At 42.3% G+C, this 20,831-nt stretch overlaps 3 protein-coding genes across 4 annotated transcripts in view; 2 read left to right on the top strand and 1 right to left on the bottom strand.

Moving 5' to 3' along the window:
• The window catches only part of lamb2l (laminin, beta 2-like), a 39,687-nt gene extending 29,332 nt beyond the window's left edge, over positions 1 to 10,355 (top strand). For both annotated transcript variants that reach the window (XM_086105709.1, XM_086105717.1), the window contains exons 21-35: positions 136 to 367; positions 453 to 616; positions 1,343 to 1,567; positions 1,770 to 1,984; positions 2,069 to 2,165; positions 3,037 to 3,409; positions 4,960 to 5,144; positions 5,217 to 5,464; positions 5,699 to 5,914; positions 6,002 to 6,146; positions 7,035 to 7,242; positions 7,679 to 7,820; positions 7,901 to 8,077; positions 8,483 to 8,648; positions 9,770 to 10,355. In XM_086105709.1, coding sequence (XP_085961835.1) covers positions 136 to 367; positions 453 to 616; positions 1,343 to 1,567; positions 1,770 to 1,984; positions 2,069 to 2,165; positions 3,037 to 3,409; positions 4,960 to 5,144; positions 5,217 to 5,464; positions 5,699 to 5,914; positions 6,002 to 6,146; positions 7,035 to 7,242; positions 7,679 to 7,820; positions 7,901 to 8,077; positions 8,483 to 8,648; positions 9,770 to 9,906 — 2,930 coding nt within the window. In that variant the 3' untranslated portion in view covers positions 9,907 to 10,355. The remainder of the gene's footprint in view (positions 1 to 135; positions 368 to 452; positions 617 to 1,342; positions 1,568 to 1,769; positions 1,985 to 2,068; positions 2,166 to 3,036; positions 3,410 to 4,959; positions 5,145 to 5,216; positions 5,465 to 5,698; positions 5,915 to 6,001; positions 6,147 to 7,034; positions 7,243 to 7,678; positions 7,821 to 7,900; positions 8,078 to 8,482; positions 8,649 to 9,769) is intronic.
• On the bottom strand, positions 9,682 to 12,196 carry LOC147210143 (uncharacterized). Its single transcript, XM_086105729.1, has 4 exons — positions 11,786 to 12,196; positions 10,963 to 11,105; positions 10,676 to 10,879; positions 9,682 to 10,583 (listed from the first exon to the last, which is right to left on the bottom strand). The coding sequence occupies exons 1-4, from the start codon at positions 11,866 to 11,868 to the stop codon at positions 10,447 to 10,449; spliced, it is 567 nt and encodes a 188-aa protein (XP_085961855.1). The 5' UTR covers positions 11,869 to 12,196; the 3' UTR covers positions 9,682 to 10,446.
• Positions 12,197 to 12,553: 357 nt separating this feature from the next.
• amt (aminomethyltransferase) lies at positions 12,554 to 20,791 on the top strand. The gene is made up of 9 exons (XM_086105740.1): positions 12,554 to 12,856; positions 14,568 to 14,735; positions 14,844 to 14,924; positions 15,656 to 15,787; positions 15,903 to 15,981; positions 16,083 to 16,228; positions 18,233 to 18,413; positions 18,648 to 18,803; positions 19,555 to 20,791. The coding sequence occupies exons 1-9, from the start codon at positions 12,725 to 12,727 to the stop codon at positions 19,728 to 19,730; spliced, it is 1,251 nt and encodes a 416-aa protein (XP_085961866.1). The 5' UTR covers positions 12,554 to 12,724; the 3' UTR covers positions 19,731 to 20,791.
• Positions 20,792 to 20,831: the final 40 nt, after the last annotated feature.

The following is a 20,831-nucleotide window of genomic DNA, read 5'->3' on the forward strand; positions in this document are numbered from 1 at the left end:
AATTATAAAAAATTGAATATTGCGCCGTATTTTTGGGGTGGTATATTGCTCTGGGGTTGTTTCAGTCAAAAGGAAGTAGATAGATTGAGTCGAATTAAATTATCATCAATGTTTCAAAATGTTTTTTTTTTTCAGCCTGTGACTGTCATTCAGAGGGTTCACTAAGCCACCAGTGTGACCCTGTTACCGGCCAGTGTCAGTGCCAGGAGGGAGCAACTGGGCGCCAGTGCTCAGACTGCCAACCTGGCCAGTGGGGCTTCCCGAGCTGCGCCCCCTGTCAGTGTAACGGCCATGCAGACACCTGCGACTCCCGAACTGGCGAGTGTCTAGAATGTCGAGACTACACAGTGGGTCGTCTCTGTGAACGGTAAGTGACATTTCGCCAGTGTTGTCATAGTTGTCACGGTGATGGTAAATTCACTAGTTTCACTCACTTCACTGCTTTGGTTCAGGTGTCAGGACGGATTCTTTGGAAACCCAGTGCTCGGCTCAGGGGATCACTGTCGCCCCTGCTCCTGCCCCGGTAATCCCGGTTCGGATCACTTTAACGGCCACTCCTGCCAAGCTGACCACTCTTCAAACCTCATTATGTGTAACTGCAGACAAGGCTTTGCTGGTGAGATACCACACTGGAGTGGCTACAACTAAAAAATCTTAAATTAATGCTGCAGCCCAAATAGATGCTTCTCCTCAGAAAAAAATAAATAAAAAACACCTGGTCATGGCATTACATGGCTGTAATGATCTTTATAATGACTGATACCCCCACTTATTGCTGTAGATGACATTTCAACAAATAAAACATCTGTAAAGATGAAGTATACAGAGTTAAAAGAGAGATTACCGCTTTATGCAGCCGGTGCAAATATGTAAAAAAAAAAAATCTCTCCTATACCAGTGGTATTGAAAAAAAATATCCACATGAAAATTATTTGCAGGCCGTCAAATGGTTTTCGGAGCAACAGGTGATGCGTAAGTGGAATGTACTGTTAGCCAATCAGTGGCATAAAATGGAAACAATGAGGGAAAAAAAGAGACGAATGTGAGTCATAAACTGACTAATAGTAGAATATCACGCTCGAGTATGAAGTGAACGAAATAAAAAAAATCAAGATACCAATTGGCTCATTTAAGGAGTTGAAAATTTTTTGCTATGGCCTTAGCTGAAAAAAAGCGAGCTATAACTTGACAGTTATCAATGGGCATGTAGCATGAGAGTTTGAATCAGAAATGGGAACTTTCCTAATGCTTGGAACCTGGCTGGAACAATGTACAAAGATTACCGGTACATTAACTCTCATGTTTGTTTGTTTTTTTCCTCATTTCCTCTTCTCCAACCTAGGTCCTCGCTGTGACCAGTGCGCCCCCGGTTACTACGGCGACCCACAGCAAACTGGTGGCCAGTGCCTTCCGTGCGAGTGCAGCGGCAACATCGACACTCAGGACCCTGAGTCATGTGACCCGAGGACAGGTCAATGCCTCAAGTGCCTGTACCACACAGACGGTCCATCTTGTGCCCAATGTCAACAAGGTTACTATGGCAGTGCTTTGGCCCAAGACTGTCGACGTGAGTCATTTGAATTGTGTTTCAATTTGATTTGATGAAGTGATAACACGTATGGTGACACCAGAGACTGACTTTATTCAATCTGGGTCTGATTCTTCTCTTTTTCTATACTTTTTTGTGATGTTCGAGAAATGTTTATCCCAACAATTTTGAAACCCCAAATTTTTGGGCATTTGGATTTAGAGCGTGTTTCTTATCTTAGGCTGCACCTGCGTGGCTGCTGGTACTGTCCAATCGACTTGCAGCGATGGACAGTGTGACTGTGATCGTCAGACAGGCTCTTGCATATGCAAGGAGAATATCTCCGGCCATAACTGTGACCAATGCGCTCCTAACAACTGGAATTATGGCCAGGAGGAAGGCTGTGAGCCCTGTAACTGCGACTTGCAACATTCCACGGGACCTCAATGCAATATGGTGAATGTGCAAGACTACACCAAAGAAGCCTGAAAATGTTAAATGCAAGTTTAGTTTTGAAAGCCAGGTCTTTGTCTTTGACAGTTCAGCGGTCAGTGCCACTGCCATCCAGGCTTCGGAGGGAAACAGTGCACAGAGTGTGAGCAGCTCCACTGGGGAGACCCACGGGTACAGTGTCAAGGTAACTCATTGACCACAAAAGTTATCAGTCGGGCCATTTCAGCCATTTATTTTTAACCTAACAGCTATAGGTACGTGATTTATTTTTTTAATGTTAGTTTGTAGTTTATGCTATAGCTGACTCATGGTTCAAGAACAGACCCTTGCGGGACTCCCTGAGTCCTTTTTTCACTCAGCTTTCATATTTAATGTCATTTTTTAATGTTTATGGCAATAGGGACAATTTTGAGTGTTCAATCAGCCTGCCATGCATGTTTTTGGAATGTGGGAGGTAACTGGAATACCCGAAGAAAACCCACGCAGGCCCGGTGAGAACATGCAAACTCCACACAGGAAGGCCGGAGCCGGGATCGAACCCATGCCCTCTGTACTGTGCGGTCGACGCGCTAATCACTCGATCACCGGGCCGCCCACAGTCCAAAATAAAACTGAAAATATGTTTTGGTTTCTCTCCCAATGCAGTATATAGCAATAGCAATACTTTGCTGTCACAGTCTGCCTGTTTTCCCTCACATTTACTATTGTGTGTAAATCCCCAAAGCTGAGTTTTCTGACCATTTGTGCTTGAGGGTATATTTGTTTGCCTTTGTGTGATGTCATGTTAGTTTTGTGTTTGCTTGTTTTTGGCATGGTTCTGATGGTTTATGATCCTCTCTATTTGAAATGTTTTCCTGCCATCTTCTGGCATGTACACGCAATTACAAACCCTTTTTTTGGGGTTTCAATTAATTGTGGATGTTTCACTATACTGAGTTCCTGTCCCCTGTGAATAGCAAGGGGGTTCACTATATCAAGATTAAAAAGGAGAGAGATTTTCTCACTCTACCTAATCTCTAACTAAACAAAAAAATTTTTTTTGTTCCCCACTTCAGAGTGTAACTGCCATCCTCAGGGCTCAGAGGTAGCACAGTGTGACCGGACCAGCGGAGCGTGCCAGTGCAAGGAGGGAGCAGCAGGGAAACGCTGTGACGAATGTGCCCGCGGCTTCACCGGTGTTTTCCCCGAATGCGTGCAGTGCCACGCCTGTTTCCAATTGTGGGACGATGTGGTGTGTCAGCTCAAACGCGACCTGGAGCACATCCAGCACACCGCTGACAAGATACTGGAAAGTGGCGTCACACCCGGAGTCAGCGATGCTCGTATCAAAGAGCTGGAGGAGAAGCTGAAGGAGGTGCAGGATCTGATTGGTATTGAGGACAGTGAAAGAATCCACCAACTGCTTGGGCAAAGCATTGATGACCTAAGGTGAGTGTGATCCTCTGTCCATCATGGAAAAACATTCAATAAAGAGTGGACTTAGTGAGATAGTCTACATACAGTCAACCACTGATGGTGGACCGGCATGGCCAGTAAATATGAAAATCCGTGTATAATTGACACCCACTGAAATGCATTGGAAATACTTTTTTTTTCACGAAGAAAAGAACGGGGGAAAAAATCTTGGAAAATCAAACGGAAATGGGGAACGATATTTAAAAATTGCAAACAAATTCATGAATATGTTTATCCAAGGGCATCGAAAGTAGTACTATGAAAGTAGAACTGCACCTTGTTCTGTACAACCACAATCCATTCACCCTGGTCAATTTCCAATTTGGTCAACCTTCATCCATCCATTTTCGACAAGGCTTAGCCTCAGTAGGGGTGAGCTGGAACCTCTCCACCCTTGTTCTGTACAACCACAATCCATTCACCCTGGTCAATTTCCAATTTGGTCAACCTTCATCCATCCATTTTCGACAAGGCTTAGCCTCAGTAGGGGTGAGCTGGAACCTCTCCACCCTGGACTGGATGCCAGCCCATAGCAGGTCACATGTACACAAATTCACAAACATATTTATATCTATGGACAATATACAGTCTTCAATTAACATAACGCGTGTTTGTGGAGAAAACTAGATGCAAGCCCAGGGAGGACGTGGAAATGCCACACAGACAGGACAAACCAGAGATTTCAACTTCAGAATGATTTTGTTGCCTTTTCGACACAAAATAATTGCTTCCACATTCTAAACTTTTGCCACAATAAAATCTGTATTAACTGCCTAGACAAGGTTTGAAGTGATGTTTTAGGACTATTATTAAAAATTTTACAAATGTAAAAAGTGAACAATTCCAACGAGAACCATATGCGTCACTTCGTAACATGAACTGTTCCAAGTTTAAAATGAAAGTAATCCACTTATTTAATGTAAAACAATAACGCCATTAGTATATTATCTCTTTCGATCGCAGTGTATTGTAGTTAGCAATCAACTGTTAGCTAACGAGCTTACCTTGCTCTCCAAAATCACAAACAGATGGACCCAAATAAACACCAGTCACTGAACAAATCATAGTCCTTTGGTCACGATTCTAGCTGGCCAATACTGAAACAGTAACAGCAGGTACAAAACTACCATAATAACACCCTCGCACACGAGACATCGCATCTCAAGGTGTTCATCCCACGTTAATAAAATAAGTTTCATCAGAACCAGTCATAACATTACATAACTGCTTTCGCATTTTAATGAGTGGGCTGACTTGATGCAAAACTTTCTTTTCTCATGTTCCTTTTCTTCTCTTTTTTTGTTGTCATAAAAGCAAAACGCTCCGACGTAGATATTCAAATAATTCCTTTGAAGTTGGTTGAATGGGACCCGACCGATTAATTGGCTGGCCGATTAAATCGGCCATTTGACATTCAAACATTGGCCAAAATATTTGGTCAAGTGGCTACTTGCTTTCTTTATGTACTTGTTATCTATATATTTTTATTTGATTGGCTAAGGTCAGTGATATGCGTGTTTCAGGGCAGAGATTGCGTTGACCGACGGGCGTCTGATGGGTGTTGCACGAGAGCTCAACACAACAGCAGAGGATGATGATGCACTGAGACGGACTCTGAGCGACATGGAGCGACAGCTGATGGACATAAACGCCACGGTTGCTTCTAAACAGCAGCAGATAGACGACTACCTCACCTCAGGATTTGCAGGTAGCAAATTCACATCAACTGACCACCAGTGAAAGCATTTAATACCGATATCACCAATATGTGTCGTGACAGATCAGTTCAAAAAAGTGGAGCAATACTATCAGGAATCATCAGAGGCAGAGGAGAAATGCAACACGTCGGTGTCTGGTCCCCTCAGTCCTGTTGAACAGTCCAAACAAACTCGCTCCCTCATTGAAAACTTGTTGAATACGACGGAAGATAAGTTCCTCCACGCCATGGCAGCGCAGAATAAATCTATAGAGGAACTGCAGGAGAAAGCCCATGAGCTGGACCATAAGGTCCATCACCTGAGTAACCAGGTAAGCGGAGGATTTTTTTGGCGGGCCACTCACACTTTGCAGAGGAAGTTCACATTTGCACAATTTAATATTCTTAACTGTCATCCAAGTGCCAAACACAAGTTAATCATCATGTGGTTAAAAAACTACATTTAGCTTCCGTGGGTGCATGCCAGCCCATTTTTTTTTCTTTTTTTTTTGGTGGTGCCTTAGTTGGCTTGATGGATCAACCACTGCAAGCATTTTGTCCTCCAGGTGTGTGGCGGCCACAGCAATGCCAGCGTCAATGGCAGCTGCAAAGACAGTCCGTGTGGTGGCGCTGGTTGCCGTGACAACCAGGGCAACCATGTATGCGGAGGGGATGGATGCAATGGGACAGTGAGCGCTTCTTTAGCTGCGTTAAGTCACGCGAAGAATGCCACCAACGCCCTAGAAGCTGCTAATGAGGAACTCCATAACGTGGCCAAAAAGGTAATGAATGTCCTGTTTAATGCGTATCCGTCCATTTGGTTTTGTTTCATCTTTTATGATTTTTTTTTTTGTTGTCTCTGTGTGCAGCTCCAAGATATAGCGTCTTTGAGCCAAGATGTGAAGAATCAGGCCATGAACACCCTGGAGAGAGCCCAGAAGAACAAAGATGACTTTGAAAACTCAAACAGGAAGCTCAAAGAGTTCATCAAGAAGATCAAAGATTTCCTCACTGGTATGGTTATGTTAAATCCCTTTTTTGGTCTTGAGTTTGATAGTTTGCTAGCAGTAATTCATGTTTTTTGAAAACCATTCAGTATGTTTACATGGTATTATAGGAAATGTATTGTTGATTTATTGTTTGCATGCATGAAACTTTCAGGATACACCTAAACACATTGGTGTGACTGAAACCATACTGCATAACACAGGTGTCAAACTCAAGGCCTGGGGACCAGATTTGGCCCGCCACATCATTTTACGTGGCCCGCGAAAGCAAATCAAACATGCCAACTTCCATGATGGCTGCTAAAATCTTGACTAAAATTGTCAATTGTGATAAATTTCCCCATTGCGGGACAAATAAAGGATATCTTAATCTTAAATAAGACACATTGTAAGCATTTTCTTTTTACCAAACCCCTCATTACAGTAACTAAAACAATAGTTGAATAAACTGTTATTATTGACTTTTATGTGGTTTCAGTCATAATGGCCCTCCAAGGGAAACGGTAACTAAAATGTGGCCCATGACAAAAATGAGTTTGACACCCCTGCTGTATATCATCAAATTAGACTGGACTAAGGATAACTTCACATGATTTGATCAAAATGCCGCCCTTGCGTGCACTGCAGCCTGCAAGATTGTCCAAATCAGTATTAAAATAAATAATAAGTATGCTATGCTAATGGACCGAGTTTGAAAAAAAAAACATGAACTGATTCAGCAAACTACAGTTGTGAACATGCTCAAAGATGAACATTTATTTCTCCACAGCAAGTACAGGTTTACCAGCCTCAAGCCTTTTGTGCAACTGCGAAAAAGAAGCATGTGGCCAGTTACTTGAAGGAATCTCATCTTTGTTTTTTTTTTCCTGTATATTCCTCTGCTTGTACTATCTAGAGGAGGGAGCAGATCCGGAGAGCATCGAGAAGGTGGCCCTGCAGGTCTTGTCCATTAAGCTGCCGGTCAACAAAACCACAGTGGACACAATGATCATGCAGATAAAGGACAGTCTTTCCAACCTCACCAACATCAACAACATCATCAATGATACATCCCAGCACATCAGTCAAGCCAAGCAACTTTTGGAAAAAGCAAAAGAGGCCAAGTAAGGACACTGCTCCTCAACTCATAGATTGGCAGCCATTTTTCAGACATTCCGTACCAGAAAAAAAATGATTGTATCAGAAGCATAACAGTGAAGTCAGTATTTATTTGAGTACAGTATTCCAACTTGCTGAAGTGAGACATTGGCGTTTCCGTAGTTTGCACTCGCTGTTACAGCTTCCCGCATTCAGATAAGGAGATGCGCAGCAACATGAGCCACAATTACCGGTACCTTCAAAACAATGGGGGCATGCAGAGGCTGTGGATTGTTAAAGTTCACGTGAAAAATAGCAATACCGCATTGGCACCTTAGACGCACTGTTTCTTGCGGGTCATACTCACCCATCCCTGTGCTCTGAATGTTTTTTTCCCCAGTTACTGCAAGAACTACACACACACATATACTAATGCAGCAAAAAATGTTTTACATTTTGCAGGAGTCGAGCTGAGGTTGTGAAAGATGCAGCCAATGCTACAAAGACGGCCTTGGACCTGTCTGAGAAGGCGATCGAAAAAGCAAGAAGTGCCCTGAAAGAGACTTTGGACAACCTGAACGGCACCAGGAGCGTCACTTCTGAGGTGCGGCGCGTTATATCGTAGAGATACTTTTTTTTTTTTTTTCCAGGTTCATACCATATTTGTGTGTCGTTTCTCTGCAGGTGGATGAGAGGTTAACACAGCTGGAGAACAAGCAAATGGAGGTCATGATGCGTGTAAACAACCTCTCCACAAACATTGAAGCACTGAGAAACAAAACTGAGTTGAACAGGGAGATGGCGAAGGGCGCCAAAGCTTTGGCCGACAACGCCACACTCCAAGCGGTGTCACTTGGGCAGGTAGGAATGGTGATGGGGAATCCATTTGTAGGTTTCGGATTCAAGAAAATGTTCACCATGGTGTGGCTTGAAATGACAAAAATAAACCCTCATGCCATTGTTAACTTATTCCGACCGAAACTGTGCCATAATCCCAGCTCTGGGATTATGGCATTTTTTTCTTTTGTTTTTTCATATTATCATATGAAACTGGTCTGAATACAAGTTTTATCATAACCTTTTCTTATCTCTGAATATTACCAGGCTGCGTCTTGGAAGCGCTTTGATACAGATTTCCATTTTCACCAAAATTTTTGAAATGATAATTACGTGTCAATTAAATGACACAAATACCAAATTATCACAGTTACCTGTTGATAATGATCAAGTGATACTTTCCAAAGTCCAACCAGTATTTGCTTTCAGAGCCTCAACGACACCGAGAGGCGCTACCGTGAGCTGCGAGAGAAGGTTGACTCTCTCGGGAGCGGCTCTCAGGGCTTGAACGCCATCAACCAGAAGGCCAAGGAGCTCAAGAAGGAGGCGGAAGAGCTCCTCAACAAAGCTAACATGGGCATGGAGCAGCTCAAGAGTGAGTCCAACACTGTGGTGCAGACTCGTCTGCAGTCATCAGATGGAAAATAAAACAAACAAACAAGCTTGGTTACTGTAATGGCCTTTACTCTGCCGTCTAAAGTCTTTCATTTAGTGAATACATCTAATCATAGTTGTGCTGATAAATTTGCATACCCTAGCAGAATATGTCAATTATTGACAATTTTTCGGAGGATATGACTGATGACTGAATAGGGACCTTAGAGTTTTCTTCATTACTATCCTTCCGAGAATAGCAGCATAACATGAGTAATCGATGCCATGCCTGAAGATCTTATTATAACTGCCTAAATGCCCTGAAAGTGTGTGTGTGTGTGTGTGTGTGTGTGTGTGTGTGTGTGTGTGTGTGTGTGTGTGTGTGTACATGCACATGCAGGCAAGACTCGTAACTTCCACTAACAATCCAGACTAAACTTAGCTATACTCGCCAACATAGACACGGATCTTAGCTGAGGTGTATCCCTTCAACTGTACTTCCTTGACACCAGTTACTACTTTCCTACTAGCCAGGAGTTTGGCACCATCTTGTGGCACCTGAAAGAAACAGTACCAAATATATGAATAACTTACGATGTCTGGGGGGGAAAAAATGAAGGATTTTTCAAAACAATAAAGCAAGAAAGACAAACCTCATTTCTGGTAATCACCTATCTGAAGTTCCGTGAAAAAGTATTTCAGCAAATATGATGTCATGTCTATCAGGCAAAATCCTTGCATCTCCAAACTCATTTTTCTCCCCCAAAAAACTACATGAACCCTTTCATGCACCCTGTAACCTGATAACATATTCGATAAACTGTCAACTGTAGTAACCGCTGTCCCTGAAAGGGTTAAATCACGACTTTAAATTGGTAAAAACTAAATAATTTGTTTAAAAAAAACCAGACCAACGTGAGTTCTGACGAATAATATCGATATGTAAAAAACAAATGTGATCAACAAAATTTGGACAGTTTTCTGTCCAACAGCAACAGTATGTTATATGAGAAGAAAGATTAACAAGCACACACTTTTTCACACAGCGGTTTTACTTCAAATTCATTGTAGTTAAGCACCATTTCCAGCGTTCAAAGTCCACTGCTTGTGTTGGCTTTGCAGAGCTGGAGAAGAAGTTCAAGAACAACGAGCAGCGGATGCAGCGGCAGCGTACGGAGCTGGACGAGCTGAAGGAAAACGCCACTTTGGTACGGGACGTCATCCGGGACCAAGTGCAGAAGTACGGCAGCTGCTCGTGAGGGTCTTGTCATTCCCAATTTGACTTTAGCTGCCTGAGCTGCCAGCACGGTGGTAATGCTTGTCTGACTCCTTTTCCGAGTATTCCACGTGACTTGTTAACAAATGTCCATGTACTGTATCACGTTGAGACGCCCGGATAGTAACACTATCCCGTGTGCTCCTAATGTCTGAAGCTATCAAAACAAAAGGATGACCACTGGGAAGGATTTTTTTTTTTTTGGATGAATATCATGACTAATGAAAATATATGTCAGTGTATTGGCCCCCTGTATGATTTTCAATATATATATTTTTTACCATAACTTGATGCTATTATTGTATGTACTGTTAACAAAATATTATACCTGTTAAAGGGAGCAAAGTGGACCTGACTGATTTTTAAAAATATATATTTTATGTTTATTTTTATTGCAAAAGAGTCTCTTGATTAAACACATCTTCAATCAAATATTTGAATGTGTTTTGATGGCAAACATTCAGAAAGTGTCATTCTTTCCCTCAGCCAAAATTTTTGGGACGCAACATCTGCACATCCTTGCTCATGTCCGCCCCCTTGTGGCCGTCATATTGAGTGTGAGCGCTTGTAGTTGTTGGATCAGCGTCGACAGTTGGGTGGCTGCAGCTTCTTTTTCCCTCAAGGCCTCGGTCAGCCTCTTCAGTGCGCCGCCTTGTTGTACTGACGGGGTGGGCAGACAAATCAGTGATGTCAAAAACAAAATATGACAAAAAAATGTTGTCATTCCACAAACTCAAAAGATGATTTCTCACCCAGGAAGTAGAAAATGAGGACAAGTGTGAGCAGGAGCAGCGTGATGAGAGCGCAGGCCCTAGCGTATGCTTGCGACGTGTTTGGAATCAATGTGTCCCGTACACGACTCTGCCATTTGCTTGCTCCGCTAACACATCTCATGTGGTGTGTGTGCAGCGTTCCATTCACAGAAGGAGGGAAAGCCGGCCGGGGGGGCCTTGGTCCTGCAATCAACTCACTTCTTAGCCCATACCAACATGTGTCAGTGTGTACACACGTGTGGGTGTGGGTGTGTGTTTGTGTGTACCTTTGTGGTTGTGTTCAGGATATGTCCGGTGAAGATCATTGATGGAGTCCACAGAATGGAGTTCGATCTCTGTGAGGTCTTTGTCGTTGATCCTGTAGGTCTGCAGAGTTATTTGTGAAGGAGTCTTTAACATTTCACCTAACCTGAAGGGCAAAATTCCTAATGAACAGGACTGTTGACAGCAACTTCTCTTCTCAAGCATTTAGCTCATTTGCGATTGCAAAATATCCCTCCAGAGTCAATTTGCTAACACGGGAGGAAGTATTTGGCAAACACAACGAACTACAAATTGCCACAGGAAAATGCTTGCTAAGTTGCTACACAACTGAATACAGAGCAAGCCACGCCCACTTGTTCTCAAACAGCCCACAGTCGGAAGAGCAAAACGAGCCCCCCCATGAAGATGAAGTAAAAGTAAAATTTGTATTTTCTCTTGTGGTGTCAGCGCTTCATCGCAAAGAAACCGATTTTTTGTCAATTTACATTTTGTCAATTTGTCCTTTTGGCTCATGCAGCCCTTTTCAATCACATTACCAGAAATAATGCTGACAATGCTATGGGCTAATGCTAATCTGAGGAACAATTAATGGGAGGAGAAAACACAACGTATGAAATAGGGTACTAAAAAACCTACTTAAATTGTTGTTCAGTTTGAACAGTTTCTGGCAGGCTCTCTAGAAACCCAACTATTTAAGTTAGTCATGGAACATATTTTTAAAATACAATACAGCAATATCTTGTCGTCATTATTTTCTGAACCATATGAAAATCAAGAGCAAACCGGTTTCGTCACATAAAATAATATAACAAAATCTCTTCTTACTTTTCTTTCTCCAGCATGAACAAATTCCTTGTGGTCCTATCCCGAATGTGCACGTCTTGTCCTGTCGGGTCACTGGGTAGCATGCGCAGCGGAGGACAAATCTTTCGATGACCTCATGGCCTGGTCCATTTCATCCCAGAAAACCCCTTCTGATCTGAGACCTGAAGAAAGAGAGTGACGGCTGCTTCATATCCAAGCAATGTTTCTTCCTGGCCAGCTGCCTGGTGACAGAGGCCGAGAGAGCTCGACACTTATTTGAAAGAGAGAGAAGCCTTTCCCAAACTGCCTGGCCTAAAATAGCAGGAGATATACACAGTGATATTATTAGGAAGGCAGGAGAGTGGGTGAAGGGTGCTGGTTCGTTGGAACACACACACGCACACGCACACACACACGATCACCACTCTACAATTTCACACACCTAGTACTCTCCTTTCTCTCTCTCTCTCTCTCTCTCTCTCTCTTTCTCTCTCTCCCCCCCTCTCTCCCCCCCCCCCCCCTCTCTCTCTTTTCAGACACACACACACACACAATAAATGATCAAACACTTGTGTGAACTGATGAACAGATTTGTGGAAAAATGTTGACATTTACCAACGTTAAGGTTTCACCCAAATGTCTATCTATCTATCTATCTATCTATCTATCTATCTATCTATCTATCTATCTATCTATCTATCTATCTATCTATCTATCTATCTATCTATCTATCTATCTATCTATCTATCTATCTATCCAAACGCATGCATTTTGCCAACTACAATTCCCATAAGGCATTGCGCATGTTTTGACCAGGAAAGCAGAAACTCAGAAACATTGCTTGAGTTCGAGGTCCAAAAAGTCTTCAGTAACAATCACAAGCGTCACACGGCTTTCCTTCTCCAAGGAGCGGCGAGCGGGTGTGTGTGACGCGACAGACTCTCGCGGATCTTTGTCGGGATGTGGACTCGCTTGTTGGCCGGGGTCGTCCCTTCGGTGGTCGGGCGGCGTGCTTGCGGAGAAGCGCGCCTGCGGGCGGCGGGATGTGCGGCCAGAGAGCCGCAGCAACGGGACGCTTCATCAAGTGCAGAGGTGAGTACGCACATGGTTGAATGCTATCCAAAATACACACGATGCTTAATGAGTATTTTGAAGTCACGGGTTCTAAATGCCTTCCAAATGCTGTACTGTACTGTATTTCACAGTCCAGGGTGTATGTACCCTGTGTCGACATACGAGGTTTCAAGGGTACGGACGGCGTCCAATGAACTAAGTAACCGCAGAGCTCACTGGACCAGTAGTCTGCTGACCGGTCCCAAATCGACCGCGAGGGTTGGAGGGGGAAATGGATAATAATAATAATAATATTATTAATAATCATAATATTAATAATAATAACTAAAATAATAGCCCTAAATCAAATGACGGCAGCATTTTAGCCGGGTACTGTCGTAGTTCGCGCATATTCCTTTCATGATTGTCCCCATCGGAACATACATAGACAGTACTGTGGAAAATGGATGGATGGATCGATGACGGATAAATAAATAAAATTAAGACAAATATTTGATCACTAACTTTGGAAAAAAAAGAAAAAAATGAGTCTCATTTGCAATCGTCTGAATAAAACGAGTCGTCATCCCTGAGTGAGTAAGAGCAGTCGAGTGTTCATGCAGATATAATGAGCATCTGTGCCCTTTAGTCTGACATCCTCCCATGTGAATTTAGTGATTTATATTATTTGATTTCAATTGAAAACAAGTAATTAATGGCATTCACACTTTAACGTCATCTCCATTGTTCAGTGTTCACACGAGGCTTTACAAGTGCCCTGTGTTGCTGTCGTTCAGTCATCATGGTGCTAATCATTAATTGTCATTTGTGGTGTTTATCTGACTTTATCTAAGTCCAGCTGTGTGTCGTAGTTTTACAGCCCGCAAGACCGCTTTCCTAAAAGACCAGCTGACCTTGGACTTTTGTTTAAAAAAAAAAAAAATGAGATTGAATCTCACATAAAGTGCAAACTACCATTCCACAAAGCACCGCTGCTTGTACACTGATAAGCCCTACATCCCGCTCACGTTCCAAAGGTCAAACCTCTACGTGCTCTACTTTTCTGGTTCTCACACATACATACAGTATGTGTACAAGCCCATCTTGTTCCCAAGGAACCATGTTGAAGTGAATTGAGGAGTTTTATTCAGACAAAAATAGAGCTTTGCAGCCATATTATAGAATCTTTCAGCAGTTATAAACCTTTTTTTAGAAGGGGGACAGTCACATATTTTCCAAATTGGCGACAGGTCTCAGGCAGATTTGATAGGCTGATGCAATCTCTGTTAAAATCAGCAAAAAGTAGCAATTTCTTTTTCAGATTTATTTATTCTTTTTTTTTTTTTTTTACATATTAACACATTCCAATCCAAGGCAAAAATAATGACAGTAAAACACTCCATGCACCCCCCCCCCCCCAAAAAAAAGATTCACAAAAAAAGTCCACATTTTGCTGATGTCTATCTCTGTCGTAAAGTGAAGTTTATTAAAGGACCAAGTATTATTAAACAGTCAAATGTTCTGCATTGGTGTAAACGTTAAATAATTAATTTTATAAATTAAATATTTTCTGAATTAGTCTGATGATTAATCTAAATAATTAATCTCATAGGAATTTTGTCCTGCCAAATATTGGAATCGGCATTTGCCTAAAAAAAAATAAAACAAAAAAAAATATCCATCCTGTTTGATTTAGTGGCTGTAACCTCCGATAGGCATCCTCAATGCATGTCCCTCGTCTCCCCCCCAGGCCGCCTTGAAGAAGACGCCATTGTTTGACTTCCACAGAGCACATGGAGGGAAGATGGTGGAGTTTGCTGGCTGGAGTATGCCTGTGCAATACAAAGACAGTCACATCAGCTCTCACATGCACACCAGAGAGCACTGTGCCATCTTCGACGTCAGTCACATGCTGCAGGTGAGACGGCGACATGGTCGACCTCCACCGACGGAACTCCATTTTATTTATTTATTTTGGGGGACCTACAAGTTACTAACTGCATCACCTTTCTATTGTTTTTCTTAGACCAAAGTCCATGGCAAAGACAGGATCAGGTTCATGGAGTCTCTAGTGGTGGCGGATATTTCAGAACTTAAAGACAACCAGGTGAGATCAACACTAAAACGTTTATTTCTATTTAAAATATTTTTACTGGTAAAACACAACTCAGCCTCTCAAGGGTGAGGCAGATGTGCTAAATATAAAAACATATTTAGAGAAATCAAATATACACTTTAAAATATATCAGAACCTATGAGTTATTTCTTTGTCCTGGCTCAAATGTAGGAAGAGGCAATAACTTCTGATGATTCGCATGGTACGTCTATAAACCCCCATTAGCAACCAACTTCAATTTCTCTGTGAAGTATTTCCATGCATTTTATTGTTCTCTAATGTTCTCTTTTTATTACAAGAGCCCAGTTTGATATGAATGAAATTCAACAGAAATGCATTTGTCTACTCTTTTGCAGCAAAGTTAATCAACTTATTATTCAAACTATACAGTCAAACCTCGGTTTTCGAACGTCTCGGTTCTCGACAAATTTGGTTTTCGACCAAAGATTTCGAGTTTTTTATGCCTCGGATGACGAAAAAAATTCGGTTCTCGAACAAACTGAGCGCACTTGAATGCACCATTTGACTCCTCTCGCCTTCCTTAGACGAGGAAGTGACGCTTCCTCGGGTTGCTTTCCATTGTGAGCAGATGTGTTCAGTAAACATTTTTATTTTAAAAAGAGCGTGGTTTCGGTTTTTGAACAATTTCCGTTTTCGAACAGCCTTCTGGAACGGATTATGGACGAAAACCGAGGTTTGACTGTAACTATTTTTATTTCCAGGGTACGCTGTCCCTTTTCACGAATGATAAGGGGGGCATTATTGATGACCTCATAGTAACAAAGACAGATCAGGGCTATCTTTACGTGGTCTCCAACGCTGGCTGTGCAGACAAAGATTCGGCTCATATGAAGGCGAGTGACGAGTGGTCCATTGATAAATTGACATTACTTTTACCAGAAAATACAAGAGGAAAACTTTACCCCGAAACTAAAATTTGTGTTTTTGCTGCATGCGTAACACCTCCAGGCCAGACTTGCAGAGTTCAAGGCATCAGGCTCAGACGTGGATCTGGAGTTCCTTGATGAAGCGCTAATTGCGCTACAAGGTGAGATATTTATTGGATGTGTTTTTTTTTTGTTCTGGCTCGACATTGTGCTTCTCTTTCATGTCATTCCTAATTCCTGGTTGTCTGTTTTATATGCTCAGGTCCGTCCATGTCTCAGGTGCTCCAGGAGGGCTTGAAGGAGGACCTCAGCAAGCTGCCCTTCATGACTTCTGCCCTGGCCACTGTCTTTGGTATTCCTGGTTGCAGGGTCACCCGATGTGGATACACTGGAGAGGATGGGGTGGAGGTAATTTCATCCATGGCTGTTTTGTATTTTATGATGAATGTGAATACAGTAATCTCTCGCGGTAAATGGGGACCAAAACCACCCGCGATAAACGAAAATCCGTGAAGTAGCGACCAATTAACATATACTGTAAAAAAAAATTAATTGCCCCAGTAGGGCCTTTGTGCTTGAGCAGAGCGCACTAACACACGCACTCACACACACACACACGTGCGCGCACACACACACACACGCACACGCGCGCGCACGTACACACACACGCGCACACAAGCCACCAATCCGTGCAGCAGACGTGTTTATGATTAGTCAATTAAGGTTGTTTAGACAATTAAGATTGGAGAGACCTGCTTTTGTTCTTATAAATCTCTGTCTCTCTCTTTCTCTCAGCAACACACGAACACTCACCTGCGTGCCCATGCTGCAGCGCACACACGTGCCCCACGTGGACCTTCCAAGCTTGAGCAGAGTGCGCACACACTAGCACACATAGTAAACAACACTAAGACACTGATTTTTGCGGCCTTCAAAAAAAAAACATTTTTTTCTTTTTTTTAATGAATGTCTGAAAAAATCCGCGATGCACCGAAGTCGCAATAAACAAACCGCGAAATAGCGAGGGATCGATCACTGTACACTGTGTGGACATTGTGCTGCTCTTTCTGTTGTGCACGCCTTGGCCACCTGGGAGCAGTACAATACAGACATACGGATAGGCAAAGTGTTTGAATATCGGTTGCTTAAAGAGATTTAACAGTGCAACATCAATGCTGTTGGTCAGTCCACCTATGCCGTTTTTTGTTGGCAGTAAGGAAAAAGGACCTTCGTGAGGCAAAGCTATGTGGTTCGTTGTGCTTAGTTTTATATTTAGTTTGACAGTTAACTTCAACTGGGAGTGGTAATAAACTGCTGCTTGTTGTGAAGTGAGTTGCAGTGAGTTTACTGCCACCCTACAGAGCTCGCACCTCAATATTTTACTTTCGGTGAAATAAATAAATAAATAATCTGCCAAATAATGGCTCACATTTTGACAGAATTTAAAGTCAGATCACATACATCTCAAGCCATTACTGTATATGTTGTACTGGTAGTTATAAACAGACATTGACAAAGGAACCAACATCTATCCATCCAATTACAAAAAATAAAAAAATCGCACAACATTGTCACACAATTAGCTATTAATAATTAAAACACACATAAATAAATAAACAAACAGTAATAAGTTGCAGCGGGCGGCCCGGTAGTCCAGTGGTTTGCACGTCGGCTTCACAGTGCAGAGGTACCGTGTTCAATTCCAGCTCCGGCCTCCCTGTGTGGAGTTTGCATGTTCTCCCCGGGCCTGCGTGGGTTTTCTCCGGGTGCTCCGGTTTCCTCCCACATTCCAAAAACATGCATGGCAGGCTGATTGGACGCTCTAAATTGTCCCTAGGTGTGAGTGTGGGCGTGAATGGTTGTTCGTCTCTGTGTGCCCTGCGATTGGCTGGCAACTGATTCAGGGTGTCCCCGCCTACTGCCCGAAGACGGCTGGGATAGGCTCCAGCACCCCCCGCGACCCTAGTGAGGATCAAGCGGTTCGGAAAATGGATGGATGGATAATAAGTTGCACACTTTTAATTTGAGCCTGAGCACCAGGCCACGCGACTGCGAAGGTCCTCTTTGGAGTTGCTGTGCATTATTTCTGATCGCTTTTTTGCCAATTTTCACAAGCACGTGTTTTATGTTGAAACTTTTTGTATTTTAGGGGTCCTCAACACGACCCCCCTCTAATTCACGCAGTAATGCACCCTGGAAAATTAGGGGGAAAAAATTTGCCTCGGACTCCAATTTTTCTGATCCACACTGAGATTTCTATCATACGAGGACACATGAAAAAGTATCATTTTACACACACACACACACACATATATATATATATATTTTTTTTTTGGGGGGGGGGTGAAATATGACTTCATAATATCTTCTCTTGACATGAACATGGAACATCTCTTGCTGTGTGCTTGCCAGATCTCTGTTCCCCAGTCCAGAGTGGTGGAACTTACTGAGAGGCTGCTGGCGCACAACGAGGTCAGGCTGGCCGGCTTGGGTGCCAGGGACAGCCTGCGACTGGAGGCGGGACTTTGTCTCTATGGCAATGACATAGATGAGAGCACCACGCCCGTGGAGGCCACGCTAGTTTGGACAATAGGTCAGCCTCTTTCATCAAATTGTTGCTCAAGTCTGTCAATGTGTATGTCAAAGCTTTTCAGTAATAGTAATAATAGCTTTGATTTATATTGGGCCTTTCAAGGGACCCAAGGATGGGTAAAGTGTGTATGAGAGCGTTTCGGTAGTGTGTGTTCAGTTGTGTGGTGTGTCTGGAGGGGAATGCTGAATTATGTCCCCTGTTGTGTTCACAATGTGCCTTTCATGTAATGTCCAGGAAAGCGACGGCGTCAGACCAAGGACTTCCCTGGAGCAGACATCATTGTCCCTCAGATCAAGGCGAAGACCACCAGGAAGAGAGTCGGCCTGGTTTCTACCGGGCCCCCTGTCCGACAACACACGCCCATCCTCAGTCCGGATGGAAAAGTCATAGGTTAGAAAACAAATTTGCTGCCTCGGAAGTCAAACACAATCGAATCCAGGAAGCTGTTTGACCTTTGATATGTTTAGATTTCAATTTTTTTACAGGAAATAATAGAAATTGAAGAGGTTGACCTTCTCAAATACTGTACCGTAAAGGTTTTGTTTTAAGCAATGTTTTTAGGATAGTTCATTTTCATGCAAGTATATAGAAGTTAGACAAGTCGTGGGTACTGCTTTGTGTGATAAGTTCTTTTCTTTAATTACTGCCAATTCAGTTAAACTGAGAAAAAAAACTGCTACTTGCAAATGTCGATTGTTAAGCAATCGTGATCTTCATTACCGGTTCATCTGCTTTTTAATTTAATCACTTATTAAAACAAGAATAAAACGTGTAGCCATGACACACTCTACCAACAATGACGTCATCTTAACGTCTCCTCCAATTACAGAGATCTTCAAGCAATGTACCTGTCATACACTAGTGACTTGACATTGACAAGCCCTCTCTTCAGCGTTTATTAGCAAATTCCGTGAAAGATGGACGCCTTATCTCTCCACAAGGGGGCGCAAGTTCCCCATACAAATGCCTATGATTTACATTTCATGATGCCGATACGAAATCATTTCAAGGAGCATTTTTTTTATCCGTGTTACCATCCCCCTAGAAATACCGCCCTGTGTGGCAGCACCTATTGCACAACTCAACAAACCGAACATGTTTAACCATGTGGTGTGATTGTAACCTTTTATTCTGTCCTTAGGCGAGGTGACCAGCGGCTGCCCCTCACCGTGTCTGAAAAAAAATGTCGCCATGGGTTACGTGGATGCCGCCTTCGCAAAGAACGGGACAGCAATTCAGGTGGAGGTCAGGAAAAAAGCAGTGGCCGCCACCGTGTGCAAGATGCCCTTTGTCCCTACCAATTATTATTCAGGATAGGGGCAACATTCCTCCATGCACGTCCCTTACATGTGAACTCATATCATTCCCTCTCTAGTTTTCCATTTCAGCTGGGCAATGAAAAGCACGTATCCCACATTTTGTGAGTGATTCTCTGCAACACAACAAAAGTCATTTTGTGCGATATTTTGTTTTGTTTTTTTCTCACACATCACAAAAATACTTTTCATCGGACAGTGACCATAATACATCTCATATTGACCAATGAATCCTACTTTGTAAATATTGCTACGCTTTATTTATTCGATAATTATTGTATACTCCTACTGAATAACAAACCGTCTGAGGTAATAAGCTATCGGTATAAATTGAAGTCTCAATGCCATTTGTCAAACTTGAATAATCAATTGACCAATCTGAATCCTTTAAGATGATGGAGGTGGTAACTTTATTTTTAATTCAAAGCACCATCTCTTTTTCTAACATCTTCAATCCTCTTTTGATAAGAATAAAACAGCTTAGTTCTGACAAGTTTACAACTGGTGGACGAAACTACCACTACTAATACAGCCTGGACACTGCCGATTGCTGAAATTGCTACCGTTTAATCAAAAAGTGTCCTTACAACTGTTTTTTGTATCACTATCATTTTTTCACTTTTTTTTTTTGTATTGATCAAAATATCCTTGAAATGACAATGTAACTTACCGGTACATTAATATACTACATCAACAAGGGTCGAATGAAAAAGCCTAATCATGTTGTGATGATCACAAGTATTTGTTTGCGAACCAAATGTCTTCTTGTGTTTTGAATTTGAAAGTGCTACATCACTTGACAATATGTTAGTAGTAATTACTAACTTTAGAAACTACATTGTCATTTAGTGTATTTTTAAAGCAGAAAACTACTGATGTAATTTTTAGAAAATATTTTTGTCTCATGTCTTGCCCTGTCGATGTGAATCTTTACTTGAAAACGGACTCTAACATTTTAAGTAGTATTTCGTGTGCAAATACTTACTTTCATTAAAGACAATGTATTTCTTAATCATCAAAATTTTTGTGTTTCACACATTAATTAAACAGCTTTGGCTTTCATTTTAGTTTTCAAGGTTAGTCCAGAATTTACGATGCCCCA

This window comes from Hippocampus guttulatus, chromosome 1 (assembly GCF_054856545.1).
Source record: "Hippocampus guttulatus isolate MCC_2025c chromosome 1, RoL_Hgut_1.0, whole genome shotgun sequence".
Taxonomy (NCBI): domain Eukaryota; kingdom Metazoa; phylum Chordata; class Actinopteri; order Syngnathiformes; family Syngnathidae; genus Hippocampus; species Hippocampus guttulatus.